Below are 19,484 nucleotides of genomic sequence, written 5' to 3'. Positions count from 1 at the left end.
TGCAGCGCTAAATTTGACTGGAAGGCTATCTGAAATGATGCCTTAGGAATAGTTCACTCAAAAATGAAAATTTACTCACCCTCAGGCATCCAAGATGTAGAATGAAGCAACAGTTTAAAGTTAAAACCTCTTAAGGATGGATTTATTTCTTACAAACACATTAAATGATGGACTGGAGTGCTGTGGATTACTTGTGGATTATTGTGATGTTTTTAACAGCTGTTTGGATTCTGACGGCACCCATTCACTGCAGAGATCCACTGCTTAGCAAATGATGTAATACTAAATTTTCACAAATCTGTTCTGATGAAGAAACTATCTCAACTACATCTTGGATGGCCTGAGGGTGTTTAATTTTCATCTAATTTTTATTTTTGGGTGAACGGTTCCATTAAAATATTTGTCTTGTTTGAACTATACAGGGTTAAAGTTCTTGAAAAATCCTAAAGCCAGGATTTAAGCAATAGTAGTGATACTTAGCAAATACCACTAATAATAATGTAACCTCTCTGCACTCTGCTCTGCTTCACCTAAGTACAGTAACATATTGCAAGCACTTCAAAGACTTTGGAGGGGCTTCAGAGGAGTCAGATGGGAGGCCTGGGACAGGCTTTTGTCCATCCAGTCGTCTGTTCTTCAGTCTCACCGAACTTTACAGCTGGTGGTTGAGTCCTCTGGGAGCGTCCACATGCGAGCAGCCAGGTGTTCAGGAGTCGGCCTGCTGCGACCGATGACAGACATGCTGGGAGCGTGGAGAGTGGCTCAGTTAGTGCCCGAATCTGTTAGTGCCATTAAAGCCACTGCGTGTCACGCTGTCCCTTTAAAATCATGCCAACTCTCAACATGTGCTTGTGTAACCTTTTAGAAAAATTTGTTATAAGAACACATCTAAGATCTCAGCCATAAAAATCAGCAGAAATAGTGCAGTCACATTTTATGCAAGAAAGAAATGCTCCTGGATTGTTGCTGGAATATTCCTAAAAAAATCATAGACCAAATCATGGTTTCTTTAAAACCAGAGGCAAAAGGTTGGTTGATAATAATGTTATTAAAGAGCCATACAGCCTAACCTTACATCTAACCTTAAACCAAACCCCCAAATCTGATCGGCTGATATCCCCATGCCGTTCTCCATGAGACGTTTCTTAGCATTTCTTCACCACAAACACTCACTCCCATGAGATCTCACAAATATCAGCCATTCTTGTAGAATGGAGAGTATGAAAGGTATTTTTAAAGAATGAGTACGCTAAACCACAACTATTTTATGATCATATTCCAGTTCTAAAACCAGTTTGTTGAGTAATTATTAATAGACACTACTGACTGTAGAAATAACCCTCTTGAGTTCAAAATATTGGCATCAGCTGGTGTGATGGATAACTACTCTTATTGTTGTATAGTAGTAAGTAGTAGTGTAATATGTAGGAACATCTCAGATATTTAAAGGGGCACAAAGTAATTCTGTTTTATATATATTTTTTCTTTCTTAAAATACACAATAGCAGCATCAGCCTCTGCTGTTTCTAATTCATTGGAAAATGTTAGAGTTTATTGATAGTTACCTTTAATTGTAAGACACAACTGGTCATGTGATCTCAACATGGCAGCCACGTAAACACTTTTTTCTGAAAAGCACGTAAATAACATCAGCCTTGAAGTTAACCCAAAAATGAAAACACCACTGATCTATTCTATATAATTGACTCTCGTGTCATTCCAACCCCATAAGATTTATACATATGGATTTCTTATGCAATCTTTTCATGAACGTATTGAAGCATCAGATGGTTTGGTTGTGCAGACGTTCAGTGGAGGGACAGGAATCTCTCAGGTTTCATTAAAAATATCTTCATTGTGTGAACAAAAGTCTCATGGGTTTGGAATCACATTCGTTTTGAGTCAACTGTATATTTAAAATCTTTTCATGCCACAGCTCAGGATAGTCTCTAATGGATGTGGCAATGTTTTTGTTCTTCAGTCACGATATAATTTTATAGATCGCCTCAGGTGGCAAGGAAATGGAGGACATGTACGTGTACATGATTTTAAAGACTTCCAAAGTTCTTCTCATTTCTTCACATGCAAAACTTTTTTGGGAGAAATGGGAGATTAGTGCACCACCTTATTCCAACTGAAGATCAATTAAAACAACTGAAAACCAACAACCTTGCTGTACTACACCGGCCCTTTAAGATCGTGTCCCAGAATACTTTGCGTTTGACAAAGATAAACAAACCTGGGCTACTGAAACTGAAGCTAAAGTGTGAATCAGCTCCTGCTACTCCGTGTTCAATACACATCAACTAAATACAAGACACACAGCACAAGCGTTTAATTGCTTTTATTTCCTCAAGACTGCAGGCGACTAATCAGCACTTACAGAAACATGTAACGTTAGCATCTTGCTAAATATCCACCGTGCATTCATGATCTCCATGCATATACAACATGAATAGCACATGATACATTTATGAGCATATATGACCGTAATCGAATTGCATGCTTTTTAGACTTACTTTATTTAACTTAACCAGCCATTTGAAACATATTGCATTGTGCTGAAACAGAAAGTCCATAACAAAGCCCCCAATATTCTGTAACGTTCATAATGACAACACGGAAAAGGAAGAAATCATTGTTAACGTTACCTCAGTCCGAGTGTGCCAGCGATCAGACTGACGGTGAACCTCTCAAGAGACCCAGTCAGTGTCAATCTGACAAGATAGCTGTGCTTCAGCATCTCAGCCCTTACTTCTCAGTGAGAGAGTCTGTCAGACTGAGTTACAGCTTCTTCAATCAGCCCTGCGAAGATCTGGCAAAGGCCTTTCTCGGCAAGGTAAGATCTCTCTGATTTCATATTAGAAGATTTCTGCTAAATTCAGAAATCAGATGTTCAGATGAGTCAGGCATCCGCCACTGTTAACTAAAGTTACTAAAACTGAAATAAAAATAAACGAACGCCATATGTAAAATATGTATAAAATATATAAAAACATTTGAATTATGCTTTAAACAGAGTTAAATCCTTAAAAATGAGTATTTGTGACTTGGGGATGCAGTTTAGACACAAATTGCACCTTTCTTGTCAACAATTCCTGCATGATTTGTTTAACAAATGGTTAAAACTGGCATCATTTTCTATTAAGGTTGTCTTCGAAGGAAAGGGTTAAGAGTGTAATCCAAAGCCAGTCAAAACTGTCTGCTGTCAAAAATGCCCAAAGCCTGTACAATATTATTTACAGGAACTGTGTTGAAATCATGAAGTAACACCCAGAAATGAGTAACACTCCCAAGCACATACTCACTGCTTGGCAATAAAGTCAGTGTTCAGAAGCCCAGTACTGACTTCATGGAAAAAAATGCTTCTTTAAAGCCACAAAATTGTTGAAGCTAGTGTAATGATGTTTATAAAATGTGTTGCTTTTAGATATAAAGTGGGCAGTCACTTTGGAGTCTAAGCTCCCTATTTTGAATGCAGGCAGCATATCAGCCGTGCTACACTGATTTATTCAGCAGTGTGAACACGTGAAATACATCTTAACCCCATGGACCCGCTTGAATGGCGGAGTTAAACCCAGGAAGTCTTTGAATCCAGAGCACAGAATAGGACACAGAGAGGCATAATTTGCATTTTAATAAGGTTTAAGATGGAAAGAAGGCTTGCTGAAAACATTAAGGCTGTACTAAAATACCCAAATATGTTCTCACTCCCAATTCGTCACATATTGATGCTTGGTCAGAACCCCTTGGCGTCACTTTTAGACGCACAGGGTACCCCTTTACTGTCATTTTTCGACATGCAGAGTCATCCGTTTCTTTACATAAGAAACCCTTAGGGGTTTTGATCTCTCAACTGAGAGAACACATCCTTTTTATTATATTATAATGAATATTTAATATTACATTTAAACTTTGACTATAGCCTAGACATGTTGCATATTAATTGTACTATTTATTAACCTCAGAGCATATGTTTTGAATTTTGTGTTACTCCATAATAATCTCTATTTGAGGTCATTTGTAGAGTAGGTATAGGGCCCAAACATAACCTCAAGCCCAGGGAACTATTGAGCTCCTACCTCAGAGCAGGGTCTAAAGAGTTCTTCAGGTTCTACCAGTGATGTAAGTGCACACCGATTGGCCGAATGCCTACGAAACACCGGCTACCCGGCATTCTTAAAACGCCATGAAAAATACTTAATCCATTATCATGGAAAAACAGTGAGAACAGAATTTACAGTTTGTTGTGTTCTTTTTTCAGCCTCAATATGTAGAAATACAGGAGATTTAGTCTATTAGCCCAACTTTTAGCTTTTTCAGTTGCGTAATTGTGCATTTGCATTCCATCTCCCACATGACGCTTACCATTTACGGTTGTTGATGTTTGTAAATGCTGCGAATGCAACCAGGAAAATGGCCTGAGGGAGAAATTGGTTGACTAGGAACCACCTGCTGACTAGTTTTAGAACTAAGTTCCTGGAACTATGTGATGCGAAAGCCCCTGTGACGAGTTCAGAACGAGGTGTTGCCAGAAAATTAGTGTAAAATGACAGTGCATTTCCGTTTCAGGGTCAGTTAACCAGCACAAAATATCTTCTCGTTTTTTTTCAGTTTACCCGTGTGTAAATAGAAAGGGTTTAATGAGCAGCATGAAAAGTCATTATCATGTTTGTAGGGCATCCGGTCTGACTCATAACAGGTTGTTTGGTGTGACCAAGCACTCTGCACTCTGCAGCAGCCTGGAGAAGGTGACACTTGTGGCTTTCACACTCTGTTGAGCTCACTACACAAACACGGTTCACAGCGGCCTTGTGTTCGCTCAAGCTCCCTGCACGACTGGCTGTAGCATCTTCTAGCGCCTTTTAAGCAGCCGTTTAATGGATAAGTGGACCAGATGAACCCACTTTGAATAAACAAAGACTTCAGCCAGGATGGGACCCATTTGCATGCTGTCCTGAACCGTCACATGATGCTATATCCTCATGTTTTTTTCTCTCTCCATGTTTGTGCAAGTTGGTTTACTACGTAAAATTGTTTTAGTGGAAGTTTTGCGATTATTATTGAAAGTAAACAAGGAAGGATTTTTGTTAATATATATATTTAAATTATAATAAAAGTTGATGCAAAGATGCAAAAGTACAGCGTCAGTAAGAGTTCTTTTGGAAATGAATGAATGGTGACAGTAAAAACATTTATAATGTCACAAAATATTTCTATTAGAAATAAATGCTCTTCTTTTAAACTTTCTGTTCATCAAAGATTCCTGGAAAATGTATCAGGTTTTTCACAAAAATACTAAACGGCACAAATGTTTTCAACATTAATAAGAAGAAATGATTTTTGAGCAGCAAACCAGTATATTAAAACTATTTCTGAAGGATCATTTGACACTGAAGACTGGAGTAATGATGCTGAAAATTCAGCTTTGCTTCACAGGAATAAATAAAATGTTCAAATTTAGTGAAATATAATTATTTTTAATTTCAAAAATATATCATAATTTTACTGTTTTTATGATCAAACAAATCTTACCGACCCCAAACATTAGAACAGTAGTGTATGCAAGTTTTTGGCTGATTTATCAACGGATTTTCATCAGAAATCCAATAACCTAGAAAAAAAGTGGCAGATCTTTACTGCCTCACCACAGGATTTGAGATCTCATTAGCAAGCACCACTAGCTAGCTACTAACATTTGTTTTCTAATGAATCTTAGTCTATATAATTTAGACAGATCTGCGCCACCTGCTGGATGTACAGTAAGATGCCTGTGGGAAGCCTCAGTGTGTGGGAAGTTTTGGAAAGAGAGTGACATCTGGTTTCTGTGTGAATTAGGTGTTGGTGAGGAAGCTAACTGATGGCACTGAGCTCAGAGGAAGGGTTGTGGAAACCGAAGCATATTTGGGTGGGGAGGACAAAGCGTCCCACTCAGCAGGAGGGAAACGCACGGAGAGAAACACTGCCATGTTCATGAAGCCTGGGACCATCTACGTCTATCCCATCTATGGCATCTACCTCTGCATGAACGTCTCCAGCCAAGGTGAGGCTCCAAAAACCGCTGTAATTGACCACACGCACATATTATTAGGAGTATCGCTTCACAGGAGATGGAGCCGGAAGGCTGTAACCACAGATCCCTCACCGCTAGTTATGCAAGAAACAAGTGTTTGTTTTGCTGCTGCTCTGCTTCTCTCCAACTGTTTCTCATTATAGGTCAATTTGGCACATTACATAAACCTAGGGAAAGGTTGGAGCGAACGCACACAGACACAAGCCAACAGGAAGGAGACGGCATGGAGCCGCACTAACTACTCTACTCTGTGTGTGTGCAGGGGAGGGGGCGGCGGTGCTTGTGCGCTCGCTGGAGCCTCTGAGCGCTCAGGACGTCATGAGGGGCCTGCGAGCAGCCAAACGCAAGGCGGGAGCCAAAATCCTTAAGGAGAAAGAGCTCTGCAATGGGCCGTCAAAGCTGTGTCAAGCACTAGATATACAGCGCTGCTTCGACCGCAGGGATCTGGCCACTGACACAGAGGTGTGGCTTGAGAGGGACCCAGAACGAGAGGCCGTCTGCGCGGGAGAGGTGGTGTCAGCGCCCCGGATAGGAGTCGAGTCTCACGGTGAATGGGCAACCAAACCGCTTCGCTTCTACTTGAGAGGACACCCGTGTGTGAGCGTGCTGAACAGAGACGCAGAGCGCCAGATGCAGTCCTCCACTGATCTTCATAACACTGAGATGGACAGGACAGTCTGATGAAATGTTGTTTAGTCACAAAATCACTCTTTTAAAGGAGTGTTTGCTCAAAAATGAATCATTTACTCACTATTATGTCGCTCTAAATCTGTGTGGTATTTTTTGGTACCCTGCTGTACACCAAAGGAGATGTTTAGCAGAATGTCCAAGCTGCTCTTATCTTATCCATTTAATTCTAGTTAATGCTGACTAGGGACTGGCAAGGTTAAAAAAAATGGTGAAGAGCACTCCACAAGTATCATGGCTTGTTCTCTATAGTCTCTGTAAGTCTTCTAACTCATCCAAAAAAAAAAAAGGTTTACGTCATTATTCAGCGATAATCTTCCTCACAAAGCTTTCCAATTGACAAGAATATAAAACACAAATCTGCTACTGTGCTTGTTTTGTCCATTTTGGAGCTTGAAGACCCCTGGTGACTAATCATTTTCACTGTTTTGAGACATTTTTGAGAACATTTTCACATTTTTGAGTCAACTAATCTTTTGAGTTTGAGTCTCGTAACAGCATGTTTCTTTATTGCATATTCTTGTTATTCCTGGTGCTGTATTGATTTTACAGATGTTTGGAAAACCATTTGCACTTCAAGGTAATTACAACCCCCTTTTCTCTTTCTGTTTCTCCACACTCAGTCTCAATGGCATGCGGTCTTATGGTCTGGAATTACCATCTTGGCATGTGTTTTGGGTCTTGTTTGCTTGAGGAGATGATTTATGACATCAGGAAGTGATCTCCAAATAGGAGATGCTTGCTTAAGCGATCAATTTTTTCCCTGCCCAAGGATGAATCACGCATCACAACCCCTGAACTGTTTATTAAAATAAACTGCATATGAGGTAAAATCATGACAACATAAAAATCTTTGGTCAGTACAGTTACATACACAATAGATTATGTGAGTCTCACTTCGTAATCCACTTGTGAATCTCAGCATTTCGCTTATTTAAGCCACTGTTGATGAGCAATCACGTCACAGCGTCGTCAGACTCACAGTAAGTTGAAGTTTAGTCTGGGGGACACTGGAACAGAGAGATGATGGGGTCCTCGTGGTTGGTTATCACTAAGACACTGCGAAACTTATCGTATAAAGTTTTCAGCTGCGAGCGACGCATGTTCTCATTGTACATGATCTCTTCCAAGTGATGATGGCCTCTGAAATAATGCAACAGCCTAAAGAAAGACAACAAGATGCTAATTTACATGCACCCAAATCATCTGTTTATAATCAGACTGAAAAGCCCGTTCAGTCTGACTGAGTTCAATCCAAATGAAATTTTGATTATTAGGATTATTGAAAAAGAAATTAAGTATGTAAACACTTTCAAAAATGCTAAAGCACAGGGCTGTCACATTTATATTTTGATACATTTTACATCTTATGAACGTGCCTATGTTAATCTAGGCATGTCTCTTTCATTTATGTTTATTCTGTCTGTATGTCTCGTGTCTTAAAGTGATAGTTCACCCAAAAAATTATAATTTTGTCATTAATTACTCGCCCTCAAATCTTTCAAACCCCTAAGACCTTAGTTCATCTTTGGAACACAAATTAAGATATTTTTGATGAAATCCGAGAGCTTTTTGACCCTGTATGAATAAAGTTGTCTTTTTTTTATAGCTTCATAAAATTGTGATTTAACCACTGATGTCACATGGACTATGTTTCTGGGTCTTGAATGTTTGTTTTCGAAGATCTTAGGGGTTTGGAACGAAATGAGGGTGAGTAATTAATAACAGGATTTGGGTTTTTGGGAGAACTATCCCTTTAAAACCTGGTCAGTGGATGAGACTGAATATTTACTAAATATCTGCTGAAAGCTGGACTGAATTCATTACGATTTATGAAAATTAGTGCATGTAAACCTACTCACTGTTCTGTACAAAACTAGGTTTGAGATTGTAAAAACAAGCTCTAAAAGACAGTCCGTCACCTGGCGAACAAGCGCAGGTCCTCTGGGTTCTGCGCTGCTGGGACACGGAGGATGGTCTGCCGCTCATGTTCGGTCAGGCTGGCCAGGAGCGTTTCGGTCATTCTTTTATTGAGAGGGGAGTCTCCTCCCGTCTGGAGCTCAGCGCTGGAGTTATCCATACTGGGACTCGTGAGGGTCATGTCATCGCTACTTGCTGCAGAGAGAAAATCAGAGAAACTACTGAGACTTTATTTGATCATAAGAGTATCTTTCAAGTGCTAAGTTGGAGCTGACTGGGTCACATACTGGGAGAGCCGAAACTGAGGGCGCTGGGTGTGCTCAGACTCCGGCCTGTAACACGTGTGACTAGGGGTGGCTCCTCCTCCTGAAGACCAGGCTCCTCCTCAATGGGCGGGACCAGCAGACAAACATACGTGTGGAGCTGAAACAGCAGCCGGTGCTGCAGCATCCAGACCACCATCTGAATGAGCTGGGCCTGCTCAGATAGTTACAGCATCTTTTAACATTCACATATCATTGTTGCACTTCGCTGCCTTCACATATCATGGTTGCATTTTGCTGTCTACGGACAGTTTCAAACTGTTTGCCAAAGCATCCATTACTCCGTATTTCACCATGGTATGAATATATCCACACAAAACAAATGATCTGCAAAATATATCTGAAGGAAAAAAAATTGGTTTTCTAAGACTATTAAATGCAAAAATAAATATACAATTATTTAAATAATTATTTAGATTTTATAATTTATATTATACAATTATTTAGATACTTATATAAATGTACATAATTATTTTTATTTAATTTAATTATTTTATTCTTGAATGCACTGTAAGTCGCTTTGGATAAAAGCGTCTACTAAATGCATAAATGTATTTAATTAAATTTTTATTTTATTTATAGAATTATTTCATACATAATTCTTCATACTTTTGATTACAATGCATTACAAATGGTCACATGATTTTTAGCCGCAAAAATTAACGCTCAGATTGGATCTTAAATTCTGCATGCCCCCATGCATAACTTCATAATGCCCCTGTACTTCTTACCATTGGAAATGAATGACTTCCTCTCTGATGTTTGTGATAGATAGTGAAAAGATGACCTTAGACTCTTACCTCGTGCACAGGGGCATCCAGTGGATTCCTGAACTCAGACAGAGACACCGGAAGTGAGAACTTTGCTAACATCGAGGGCAGGTCATGACCGGGAAATTGGAGGGCAAACTGCTCAGCCAGAGGAGAGTAGCTGGGGAGGGAGACACAAAACAATGAATTATGTTTGCCTTGAGATTTTTAAAGGAATTATAGCTTTTTTGTTAAAAACTGAGAATATTTTACAGTCTGTGCAACAGACAATACATGCAAATTTAAAGGTTTACATTTATTTTAGTTTTTTAAGAATATACTTACATGCAGATGTTTGCGTGGGGAGACAGCATATACACGTTGTTCTCACAGAGAGGATAGATAATGATAGCTTTACCCCAGTATACCAGATGAGCAGCTATCTGGAAGACCTGTGGGAAGCAATGTAACATTTAAGATCAGTAATATTCAACCACTAGGGACCCGAGCAAACCTCCAAGGGGACTCAAGACACAACAAGATTTAAAATATATGAAAACAACTAAATATATATATATATATATATATATATATTTATTTATTTGAATTCAACCTCTCAACAATTATTTCATTTTTCTTTAAGAACCAATATTATCGCATTCTTAAAAACCTCACTATTATAATTTTTTTTTTAACTGCATGTGCATTTTTATAATGATTTGACACTTTTTGGGTTATGCCAGGCCCTAAAATATTTTATCAGGTAGAAATTGTTCTTAAAAATTCATAGTATTAATTGTAATCCAGTAAACCACGAATAACGAAAAGTAAATTCAAATCATTCATTTGTTCACAAACAGGAGTTCCAGGCTTATTAATATTGTGAACAATACAGAGCCTCGGAGTCATAAAGGTTGACAATCACTTTTTCACTTTTGAATGAATTCATTTTTTAGATTAAAAATAATCGATCTGTATCCAAAACATTAGACATAACGTTATCACAACATAATTGTTTTGTGTTGTCTGTCCACTAGGTGGCAGTATAAGACTTATTACAACAACAACAAAACAACTCAGTGACTGATAGTGTAACTTTCCATTTTACTCTCTAACCCAGCATCAGTTTTTCACCAAGAGTAAACCTGCAGCTCCTTTTTGTCAAACCAATGGAACATTTCAATACGTCAGACATGGAGGAGGACAAGGCTGTTTGACCTGCAGGAGAGCCAGGTCAGTGTCCTGGGCCAGCTGCTGCAGGTTCTTGACGGCTGAGCAGGTTTTGATGAGCCGCACTAGAGCAGGAGAGCAGTCCAGAGGGAGCTGAGCTAGCAAGGCCTTCTCGTTGTCCAGCAGCAGCAGTGCGTGATACGGCCTGCAGGGGGCACAGCGTCACAACACAGCAGTTCAAATCACACTCAGGTCTTAATAACAAGTGCACTTGATCATGCAGAAGAGACTAAGGCCGTGTTCAGAATTTCATATAACCTTACTGGTTACAATATCTTAATACTCACTTGCTGGAGTCAATAGTCTTCATACTGTGCACTAAGAATACATGGATAACCTACTACTATTTTTGCCAAAAAATGAGGTGTATTGCATGCCATAATTCAGTGTGATCAAACTAAAGAGTATTGGAAGAAGCAAATTAGCCATTTCCATTTTCCAGAAAACAACTGGATGCAATTTGCTGAATTGCAGCTTGATAAATAAACTGAACATAAACTGTAACTCACCGAATGGCCTTTAGGCTGCGCTCAAGAGCTTCTGGTGGGATGTGTTTCCCTCCCACATGGTGGATTTTGTGTGGCAGGCAGAAACTGACCTCAAGCCAGTTATTAACGTGAAGCCGGACAACTCCAGTTGTGCAGAGGCTGAAAACAATACACAATATCATCACGACAAAAATGACAAGAGCTTTTCTTTTAGTGCAGAGCATGAACAAAAGCAAACAGCTGTTTGTCAGCAACATATTTAGGTTTATGAGTTTCATGCTCAACGATTTAAGTTCAAGCATCAATAACAATCCTGAAACACGACTGCAATCAAACATAACATGATGCATGATTTAGCCTGAACAGGGCATAAGGGAGTGCAATATCTTTCAATAATATCATAATTGTTGTTTTAATGATGTGGAAGCTGGAATTATCACTCACCAAGCAAAAACGAACAAAAATATAACTTTCAAAACTGTTGAGCATCTCTGAAAAAAACAGTGTGGTGTTTAATTCCTGAATGGAATTCTAAGTGTGAATTTGATTTGCTTGGTAATAGCCTACAATGTCTTACTATTCTAATAGAATTGATTAATTAATTGTAAGAATTTAATATGAAAGATGATGCACACATCTAACAAGGTAAGGAAAAAAAATTAAAGCTGCCCCTGAAAATCATTTATGTGGCAAATACTGACTAATGAAAAAGTTCATTTTTATCACTGCAGTGAACTGACCACCACACACAATATGAAGAATATGAAAAGCTAAACCAGCTAAGGTACAAACACCAAAAGATCTTCAGCAAAATATCATCTAATTATTGTTTTAGACATTGTTTTTTTTTTGGTAAACCTCACACAATCCTTCAAAACCATTACAGCTCTAACTAACCGACTAGATGACAGGAGTGTTTGGGTAAATGTTGTTCAATATAAACCAACTCACCTGTCATAAGCCTCTTTAAGGTCTCTTGCTAATTTACACTTGGGAAGGATTTGGCGAAACGGCGACTGTGGAGTGCTGTCCGCTGTAATGACAGGTAAACAGCGCGGTGAAAATGACGCAGCACCTTCAGTAACTGTGAGTGCAGGACAAACACTAGAGATGTCTCACTCTCGGTCATGGTGGTGACCTCGTCCTGCACTGCCAGCATGAGCTTGGCCTCTCTGGTGAGGTACTGACACCTGCGCTCCTCGTGCTGCAGGGCGATGGCGATGCGACGGGACAGGTTATGCATGCAGTTGATGACCGAGGCGTCTGCATTGGCCTGTAGACGGCAGAAAATCCAGATGGAAGATGGTTGTTGTTCAGCTGATCATTTATTGCTCTTAATTATTAGTTCATTAAACATCATTAAAAATGCAATGATTGATGCATACACCTCTTCTATGATAACCATGTTTTAATTTGTATGTACACTAATTTTGATATTTCGCGGGGACTTACAGTAAAACATTTCAACTGTCCTGAAATCATAATGAAAACGGACTCTTTAAAAATATGAAACATTATGAAGTTCAGCATACTCTTCTAAAGAGGGATACATAAATAAATAAATATAAATATGTGAATAAACACAATTTCAAATTCTAACTCAAGCTCATTGCTTAATGTACTATTTGTATTTCCCTTTCCTGGACACAGTTCTTTGTCTCTGACAATAAAATACAATAAAATTCTTTGTTTTTGTGCTTTAACTTGTTTTTCTTGTTTGACTTCACAATGCCTGAAACTTTATTTTCAGACATGGAGCCATCGTGCATGATTATTAAATATTTGTGTAAATTAATCTTTATTAAACATATCAAAGAACTATTATAATCTGACATTTATATAATCAAATAAGAGTATAATCCAACCGAATTAAAAATACAATAAGCTATTCAGTTAAAGGTGTCTTTCAGAGTTACATGCATTATTCCACAAGTTACTGAAAAATGAAAAATGTATATTCTCGAAGTATTTGATGAGTCGGTCATGGAAGTCATGCAACTTTTTGTCTATGTCTATTCATTTATTTCGAAATTAAAAATGCAGTAACTCATGACTTGAACACACATCCCTTCTATGATAAACAATATCTGTATTAAAACAGATTGGTAACACTTAGAAACCTTTATGTTTAATGCATTAAAATTGTTTTTTAAAGGGTATAATGCATTACTACTAGTCATAATGTGTATATTTAAGAGGGGGCATAAAGTACAACCTAATATTTTATTGAATATTCTCTTGAATCAGATGGTAAATTTGCAGATTAATGGTGGGCACAGTGACAGAGGGAGTGGGCATGCTGGAGAACTGATAGGAGTGTGAGTTTGCGTTTTCTGCAGCTGGAGCTGTGCCTCAGGCCTCTGGCGTGTCGAGTCATGGTTGCTCAGGGGTGGGTCTGGTCTTGTGCAGGCTGATTGTGCAGAGAACAGAGTCCCGCCTCCCTGTCAGTCTGCCTGATAGACAGCACTCTGGAGGTTTATCACAACCCACACCCTTTCTGAGAAGCCAGAACTAAACACTTGACCTCAGACAGCTTCACAAACAGCTGATTCACTATACAGTGCCTCCACCAAGTACATAGACAATGAGGTCAATATTCTAATAGTATACATTTTATTGCAATATGAGTCAAACCGTGATCAAACCTAATAATGAAAGTCTTCAGATACTGTACATCTTGCACCTTAATTTAGAACAAAGGACTGTTGGTTTATACTGCATTTGTGTGATTGTGTATTTCGTTAAAATGCATTGCATTTGGTGAGATATTTTATATATTTAATGTCATGATAATCATATTTTAAGTTTATTTTAATATTTTTGTTGCATTTCATGATAGTATATTAAATGACAAACTTTTAAACTGACAAAAATGTCATTTTATACATTCAAATGCATATATTTTATTTCAGTATATAAAAAAAATCATGAGCAATCATCCTATCATGAATTTAAATTGAACTATTTTGCACATCACTGTTTAAAATACAGTGGGCAACAAAAATATTAAAATTAACTTAAAATGTGTGATTATTATGTTTATTATATTTATATGAAATATATAAAATATCTAACCAAATGCAATGCATTTTAATGAAAAAAACACAACATATTGTTGTTTTATTCTATGTAACTTACTCCATAACAAACTTGTACATTTTGTAGGAAATTTGTGCTTGTGCGCTTTCTTTAAAATAACTTGGTTTGATATTTTCTATATTTAATGTCATGACAGTCACACCTTTTTAGGTGTCTCAATACTTTTGTCTAAATTTGTTTTTCACTTGAATTCATTATAGTATATTAATTTCTAAACTTTTCACATAGAAAAGTCTTAATAGATTTGTGTTCAAGAGTTTAAATGTATTGTTTTCTTACCCTTAATGCAAAAACGACACTGAACAGGATCATGGTGGGCAGATCTCTTTTGGGCGAGGGGTCAGTTTTGGAGACCTGGTGAAATAACATAATTAATAAACGGATTTACATTAAGCTCATTTTATTATTAAGCATATATTTCATGGAGAAATGAGCAATGATAAATAATGTTTTTTTTCCCTTTAAGCGTTGCATTGTAACAGTACGTTAACTGAATGTTGCATAAAGAGTACTGTAGTTCAGTAGTCTTTTAAGAAACTACTAATTATTTTTTACATTTGAGAAATAAATGTGAACTTTTAAGTATGTGTATGTAGATTATACCTTCACTGTGCATGTGTGCAAGTTAGTGTAAACTGATGCAATTTATGACGCAGCATAGATAACAGACAAAGTGATCTTTTAATAATCAGAATCAATACTGAATTTACTTGTAGCTTGACTTTATTTATTATGAATCTTAGCTGTTAAATCATGCTCAAATTTGTGTTCAACAAATGCAAAGTGTTTGTTTGCAGGAGAAGCACTTCTTTCTACAGTGGACTCCTCCTAACATATATTTTCTGTCAAACAGAAGGTGGAGCTCTTAGCCTGTGTTCATGCTAGTCACCGGTGCATTCATACACCACACATAGACTCCTGATGACTTGAACATGAGATGTTTATGTGAAGAATAAATGGTTACTAAACTGCACAGTTCAAAATAATTTCCTTCACTCTCAGACTATGAAATATAATAACAGCAATATAACATTCAAAGGTTTGTGGTCAGCATGTTTTTATTTATTATGTTATTATTTAATAATTAAAAGAACCAAAGACTTAAACTACTTCAGTCTGTGTGCATTGAATTTATTTAATACACGAGTTTTACAATTTGAGTTGAATTACTGAAAAAAATAAACTTTTCCATGACATTCAAATTCATTGAGATGCACCTGTTTGTATTTATTCATAATTTTATTTTGAAGAAATAATTAATACTTTTATTTGCAAGGATGCACATTGAGCAAAAGTGCCGGTCAAGACATGTATAATGTTACAAAACATTATTTTTCAAATAAATCCTCTTCTGTAGCACTTTCTACTTTGGTTTCCAGAGAAATATTAGCAGCACAACTCTTTTCAACATCGATGATAATAATAATAAATGTTTCTTGATCAGCATATTAGAATGATTTCTGAAGGATCATGTGTCACTGAAGACTGGAGCAATGATGCTGAAAATACAGCTTTGCGACACAGGAATAAATGGCATTTTAAAACAAAATAAAATACAAAAGACTCATTTTAAATTGTAATATTATTCCACAACTTTACTGTATTTTTAATCAAATTGCAAAATCTTAAGAGACCCCAAACTTTTGATCGATATCCTATGTCTTTTAATAACTGGCCTGAAATCTTTCATATAGAGATTTAGCTCGTCTCACCTGAATTGTATGTGGAGGCTGTAATAAGGTTGGATGTCCGACGAAGCGCACATTGTCTATTTTTAGCTCAAACTTCTTGCCGCACATATCAGACTTGGTGGCCAGGATGGTGGCGAGAATAACATCAGAAAACCTTTAAAAGGAGAGGAGTAGAAAGAAGAATAAAGGACAGTGATCAGAACAAGTGCGACTAAAATCAGTGCAATTAAAGTGGAGGGTCCGATTGGCTTCAAGCTCTAATCTACTCAGCACTGAGAATTACACAGTCTGAGCTATATTTCTAGGGGATTCACAAGGGAAGGATGATTGGACAAGTGATTTGGTGATCTGGACTCTTTTTTCCTGATCTAAATACACCACTAACCTCCTAAACTGTGTGAATGTTTGGTGACTAAATCAATCTGGCAGAGCCCTGTTTATAGTTCATCCATTCAGACAAGGCTTCATAGAGAGGATTAAACCCCAAGAATGCCAAAATTAATTGGTCTGATTTATACATTTAATCACTTTCTTGTGAGGAAGAAAAATGAAAGGAAAACAGGTCTTTAAGTGTACTGAGTTCATGAACATTGCATTAATGCAGGCCCACCACCTATACAACTTTTGGCTGAATGACATTTCTAGATTGCAAGATTAACCCACATGATTTATTATTATGGGATAATGTCTTTTAAAACAAAATTATAACATTGCAACTTTTTTCAGATATCTTACTGCGACCCCAGTTGATACTATGAACTTAGATTACATAAATAGTAAATAACACACAATTACTCACAGTTTCCCAGATTACATTTGCCACTGAATGCATACATATGTGATCTAGAAATATACATAATATGCCAGACAAATTATAAGGGAGAAAGTGTGAACAAAGGTGGGGTGCTCTGGAGAAAGGAGAGGTGGTTCAGAATGGTGGTTCAATCTTACCCTTCTACCAACTGTTCATCAGTTAGTGGAGTTTGTTCACTGAAATGGGAATAGGGCCATAAAGAAAGAAGAAAAAAAAGGAAAAATGCAGCAGACAAAGTCGGCAGGATGCATGACATAAGGGTGACAAAAACAAACCAAATTTTAAGATTGGTCAACCAGGACAACAAGTTTTTTTTTCTTCAAAAAAATTGTGATAACTTTTTTTTTTTTTTTTTTTGCATGTTTTTGAATTATCATCTACTTTTAACTAATTTCTCTTCTGGATCAAATATTGTGTTTCTTAAAGGTATAGTTCACCAAAAAATGAACATTTGCTGAATATGCATTCACCCAAGACCATCCAAGATGTAGATGGGTTGTGTCTTCTTTAAAACGGATATGGAAAACAATTTACTTTGCAACAAATGCTCACCAATGGATCCTCTGCAGTGAATGGGTGCCGTCAGAATGAGAGTCCAAATAGCTCATAAAAACCACAATAATCCACATGACTCCAGGCCATCAGTAAATGTCTTGTTTATCACAAACGTGCAGTTTTTTCACTTCACAAATCCATCAAGGCATCTGTTTTGCACTGTTTTTGCTTGTAAATGTTTTCGATTGGTGCATATTTATCTACTGATTCAAAATATTTTTGTTGTTGTTGTTGGTTGTGTTTTACTGGAGAAAGAAATATTATGAATCAATGGTTTGGAAGCAACGGTTTAAAGTTAAACCACCTTAATGATGGATTTGCCTAATTACAAAGACACAGCAATTTCACTTCACAAGACATTAATCGAGGGACTGGAATCTTGTGGATTTTTGTGAAGTTTTCTATCTGCTGTTCGGACTCTCATTCTGACGGCACCCATTCACTGCAGAGGTGAGTGAGTGATGTAATGCTACATGTTCTGATGAAGAAACAAACTCATCTAGCCTGGCCTGAGGGTGAGCACATTTACATTTGTGCTTGAGCCTATTCCTTTAAGTACTCACTAATGACCATCTATAATATCCAGAAAGCAATCTAAAATCAACCAGTACAAAAACATATGACACAAAAGAACATGAAGAACAAATGGTGGCACAGGTGATCTCTTAACATGCCACCAGGGATTACTGCATGCAGAAAATGCAGAATGAAATGAAAACACAACTCTAGTATTATTTTACAACAACATGCATAGTTTATAAAGGAACTTAGAAAAGGAAAAATAAACCCTTAATTCTGGTCTTTGCATAATACCTTGAATCACCATCCTGGTCCTCTATAGAGTCACCTGAGGTATTCAGACATACGGACTCCGCTGTTTTGCTTTGATGAAAGAGAATACACACCTTGAAAAGGACAATTCTTTATATGTATAGTGTAAAGTGATATGACTGAGTGTTTATAGCAGTGTGAACGTGTCTGGAGTTGATACTCAAATGTGTGACCCTGAAGCCCAAAAGCACTCTTAAGTAGCAAGGATATATTTGTAGCAATAAATGAACAATACACTATATGGGTCAAAATTAGAAATTTTTCTTTTATGCTAAAAATCATTAGGATATTATGTAAAGATCTTGTTCCATGAAGATATTTTGTAAATTTCCTACCGTAAATATATCAAAACGTACATTTTGATTAGTAATATGCATTGCTAAAAACTTCATTTGGACTTGAACTTTTTCAATATTTAGATTTAGATTAGTTGTATCTCAGGCAAATATTGTCCTATCCTAAAAAACTATACTTCCAGGAATGCTTGTTTAAAAATGAACCCTTATATTTTGTGGTCCATGGTCACATACACAAAGTAAACATCATCTACAGTCTCCAGTACAGAGGTCAGCATTACATGCAGAAGAAGAGAAGCAGGAACACTTACACGTTGCTGATGCAGTGTTTTCAGATACCCTCTGAAACGGGTATCGGAAGAGCAGTTTATTTCCTCTACTGCCAGAAGCTCACTAGTATAACACTTATGGGACTTGTCTTTTCTCCATTTGGGCTGCAGGCCTGGATTCAGACTGTTTCCACATCAGCTCAGCATCTGCATTTATATCTTCAGACCACTGCTTGTACATCCTGATGCGTTTTCTTAAGTAATATTATAAGTATAATATCTCTTAAGTATAATCTCAAGCGAACTCAGTTTACAGCTGGAGCTAAAAACGTGCAATGTAGTATTTACTTTACAGTTTTGGACAAGTGTGGACAACTAAAGGCTGGCACTGCATGATAATTTAACTGAACGAGTATAAAACATCTGGTGCATTTGTTCAAATGCATCTCAAATAACATG

General features: G+C 37.3%; 1 protein-coding gene and 1 pseudogene across 1 annotated transcript; one reads left to right on the top strand and one right to left on the bottom strand.

Annotated features, from left to right (window-relative positions):
* The first annotated feature begins 2,214 nt into the window (after positions 1-2,214).
* On the top strand, positions 2,215-7,596 carry LOC113095410 (DNA-3-methyladenine glycosylase). Its single transcript, XM_026260925.1, has 3 exons — positions 2,215-2,839; positions 5,839-6,043; positions 6,336-7,596. The coding sequence occupies exons 1-3, from the start codon at positions 2,612-2,614 to the stop codon at positions 6,752-6,754; spliced, it is 852 nt and encodes a 283-aa protein (XP_026116710.1). The 5' UTR covers positions 2,215-2,611; the 3' UTR covers positions 6,755-7,596.
* Positions 7,551-19,281, bottom strand: LOC113095409 (GATOR complex protein NPRL3-like; annotated as a pseudogene).
* Between the last annotated feature and the right edge of the window lie 203 nt (positions 19,282-19,484).

Source organism: Carassius auratus, unplaced genomic scaffold (assembly GCF_003368295.1).
Source record: "Carassius auratus strain Wakin unplaced genomic scaffold, ASM336829v1 scaf_tig00215721, whole genome shotgun sequence".
NCBI lineage: Eukaryota > Metazoa > Chordata > Actinopteri > Cypriniformes > Cyprinidae > Carassius > Carassius auratus.
The sequence above is the reverse complement of the archived record's forward strand: the minus strand, read 5'-3'. Positions and strand labels throughout refer to the sequence as shown.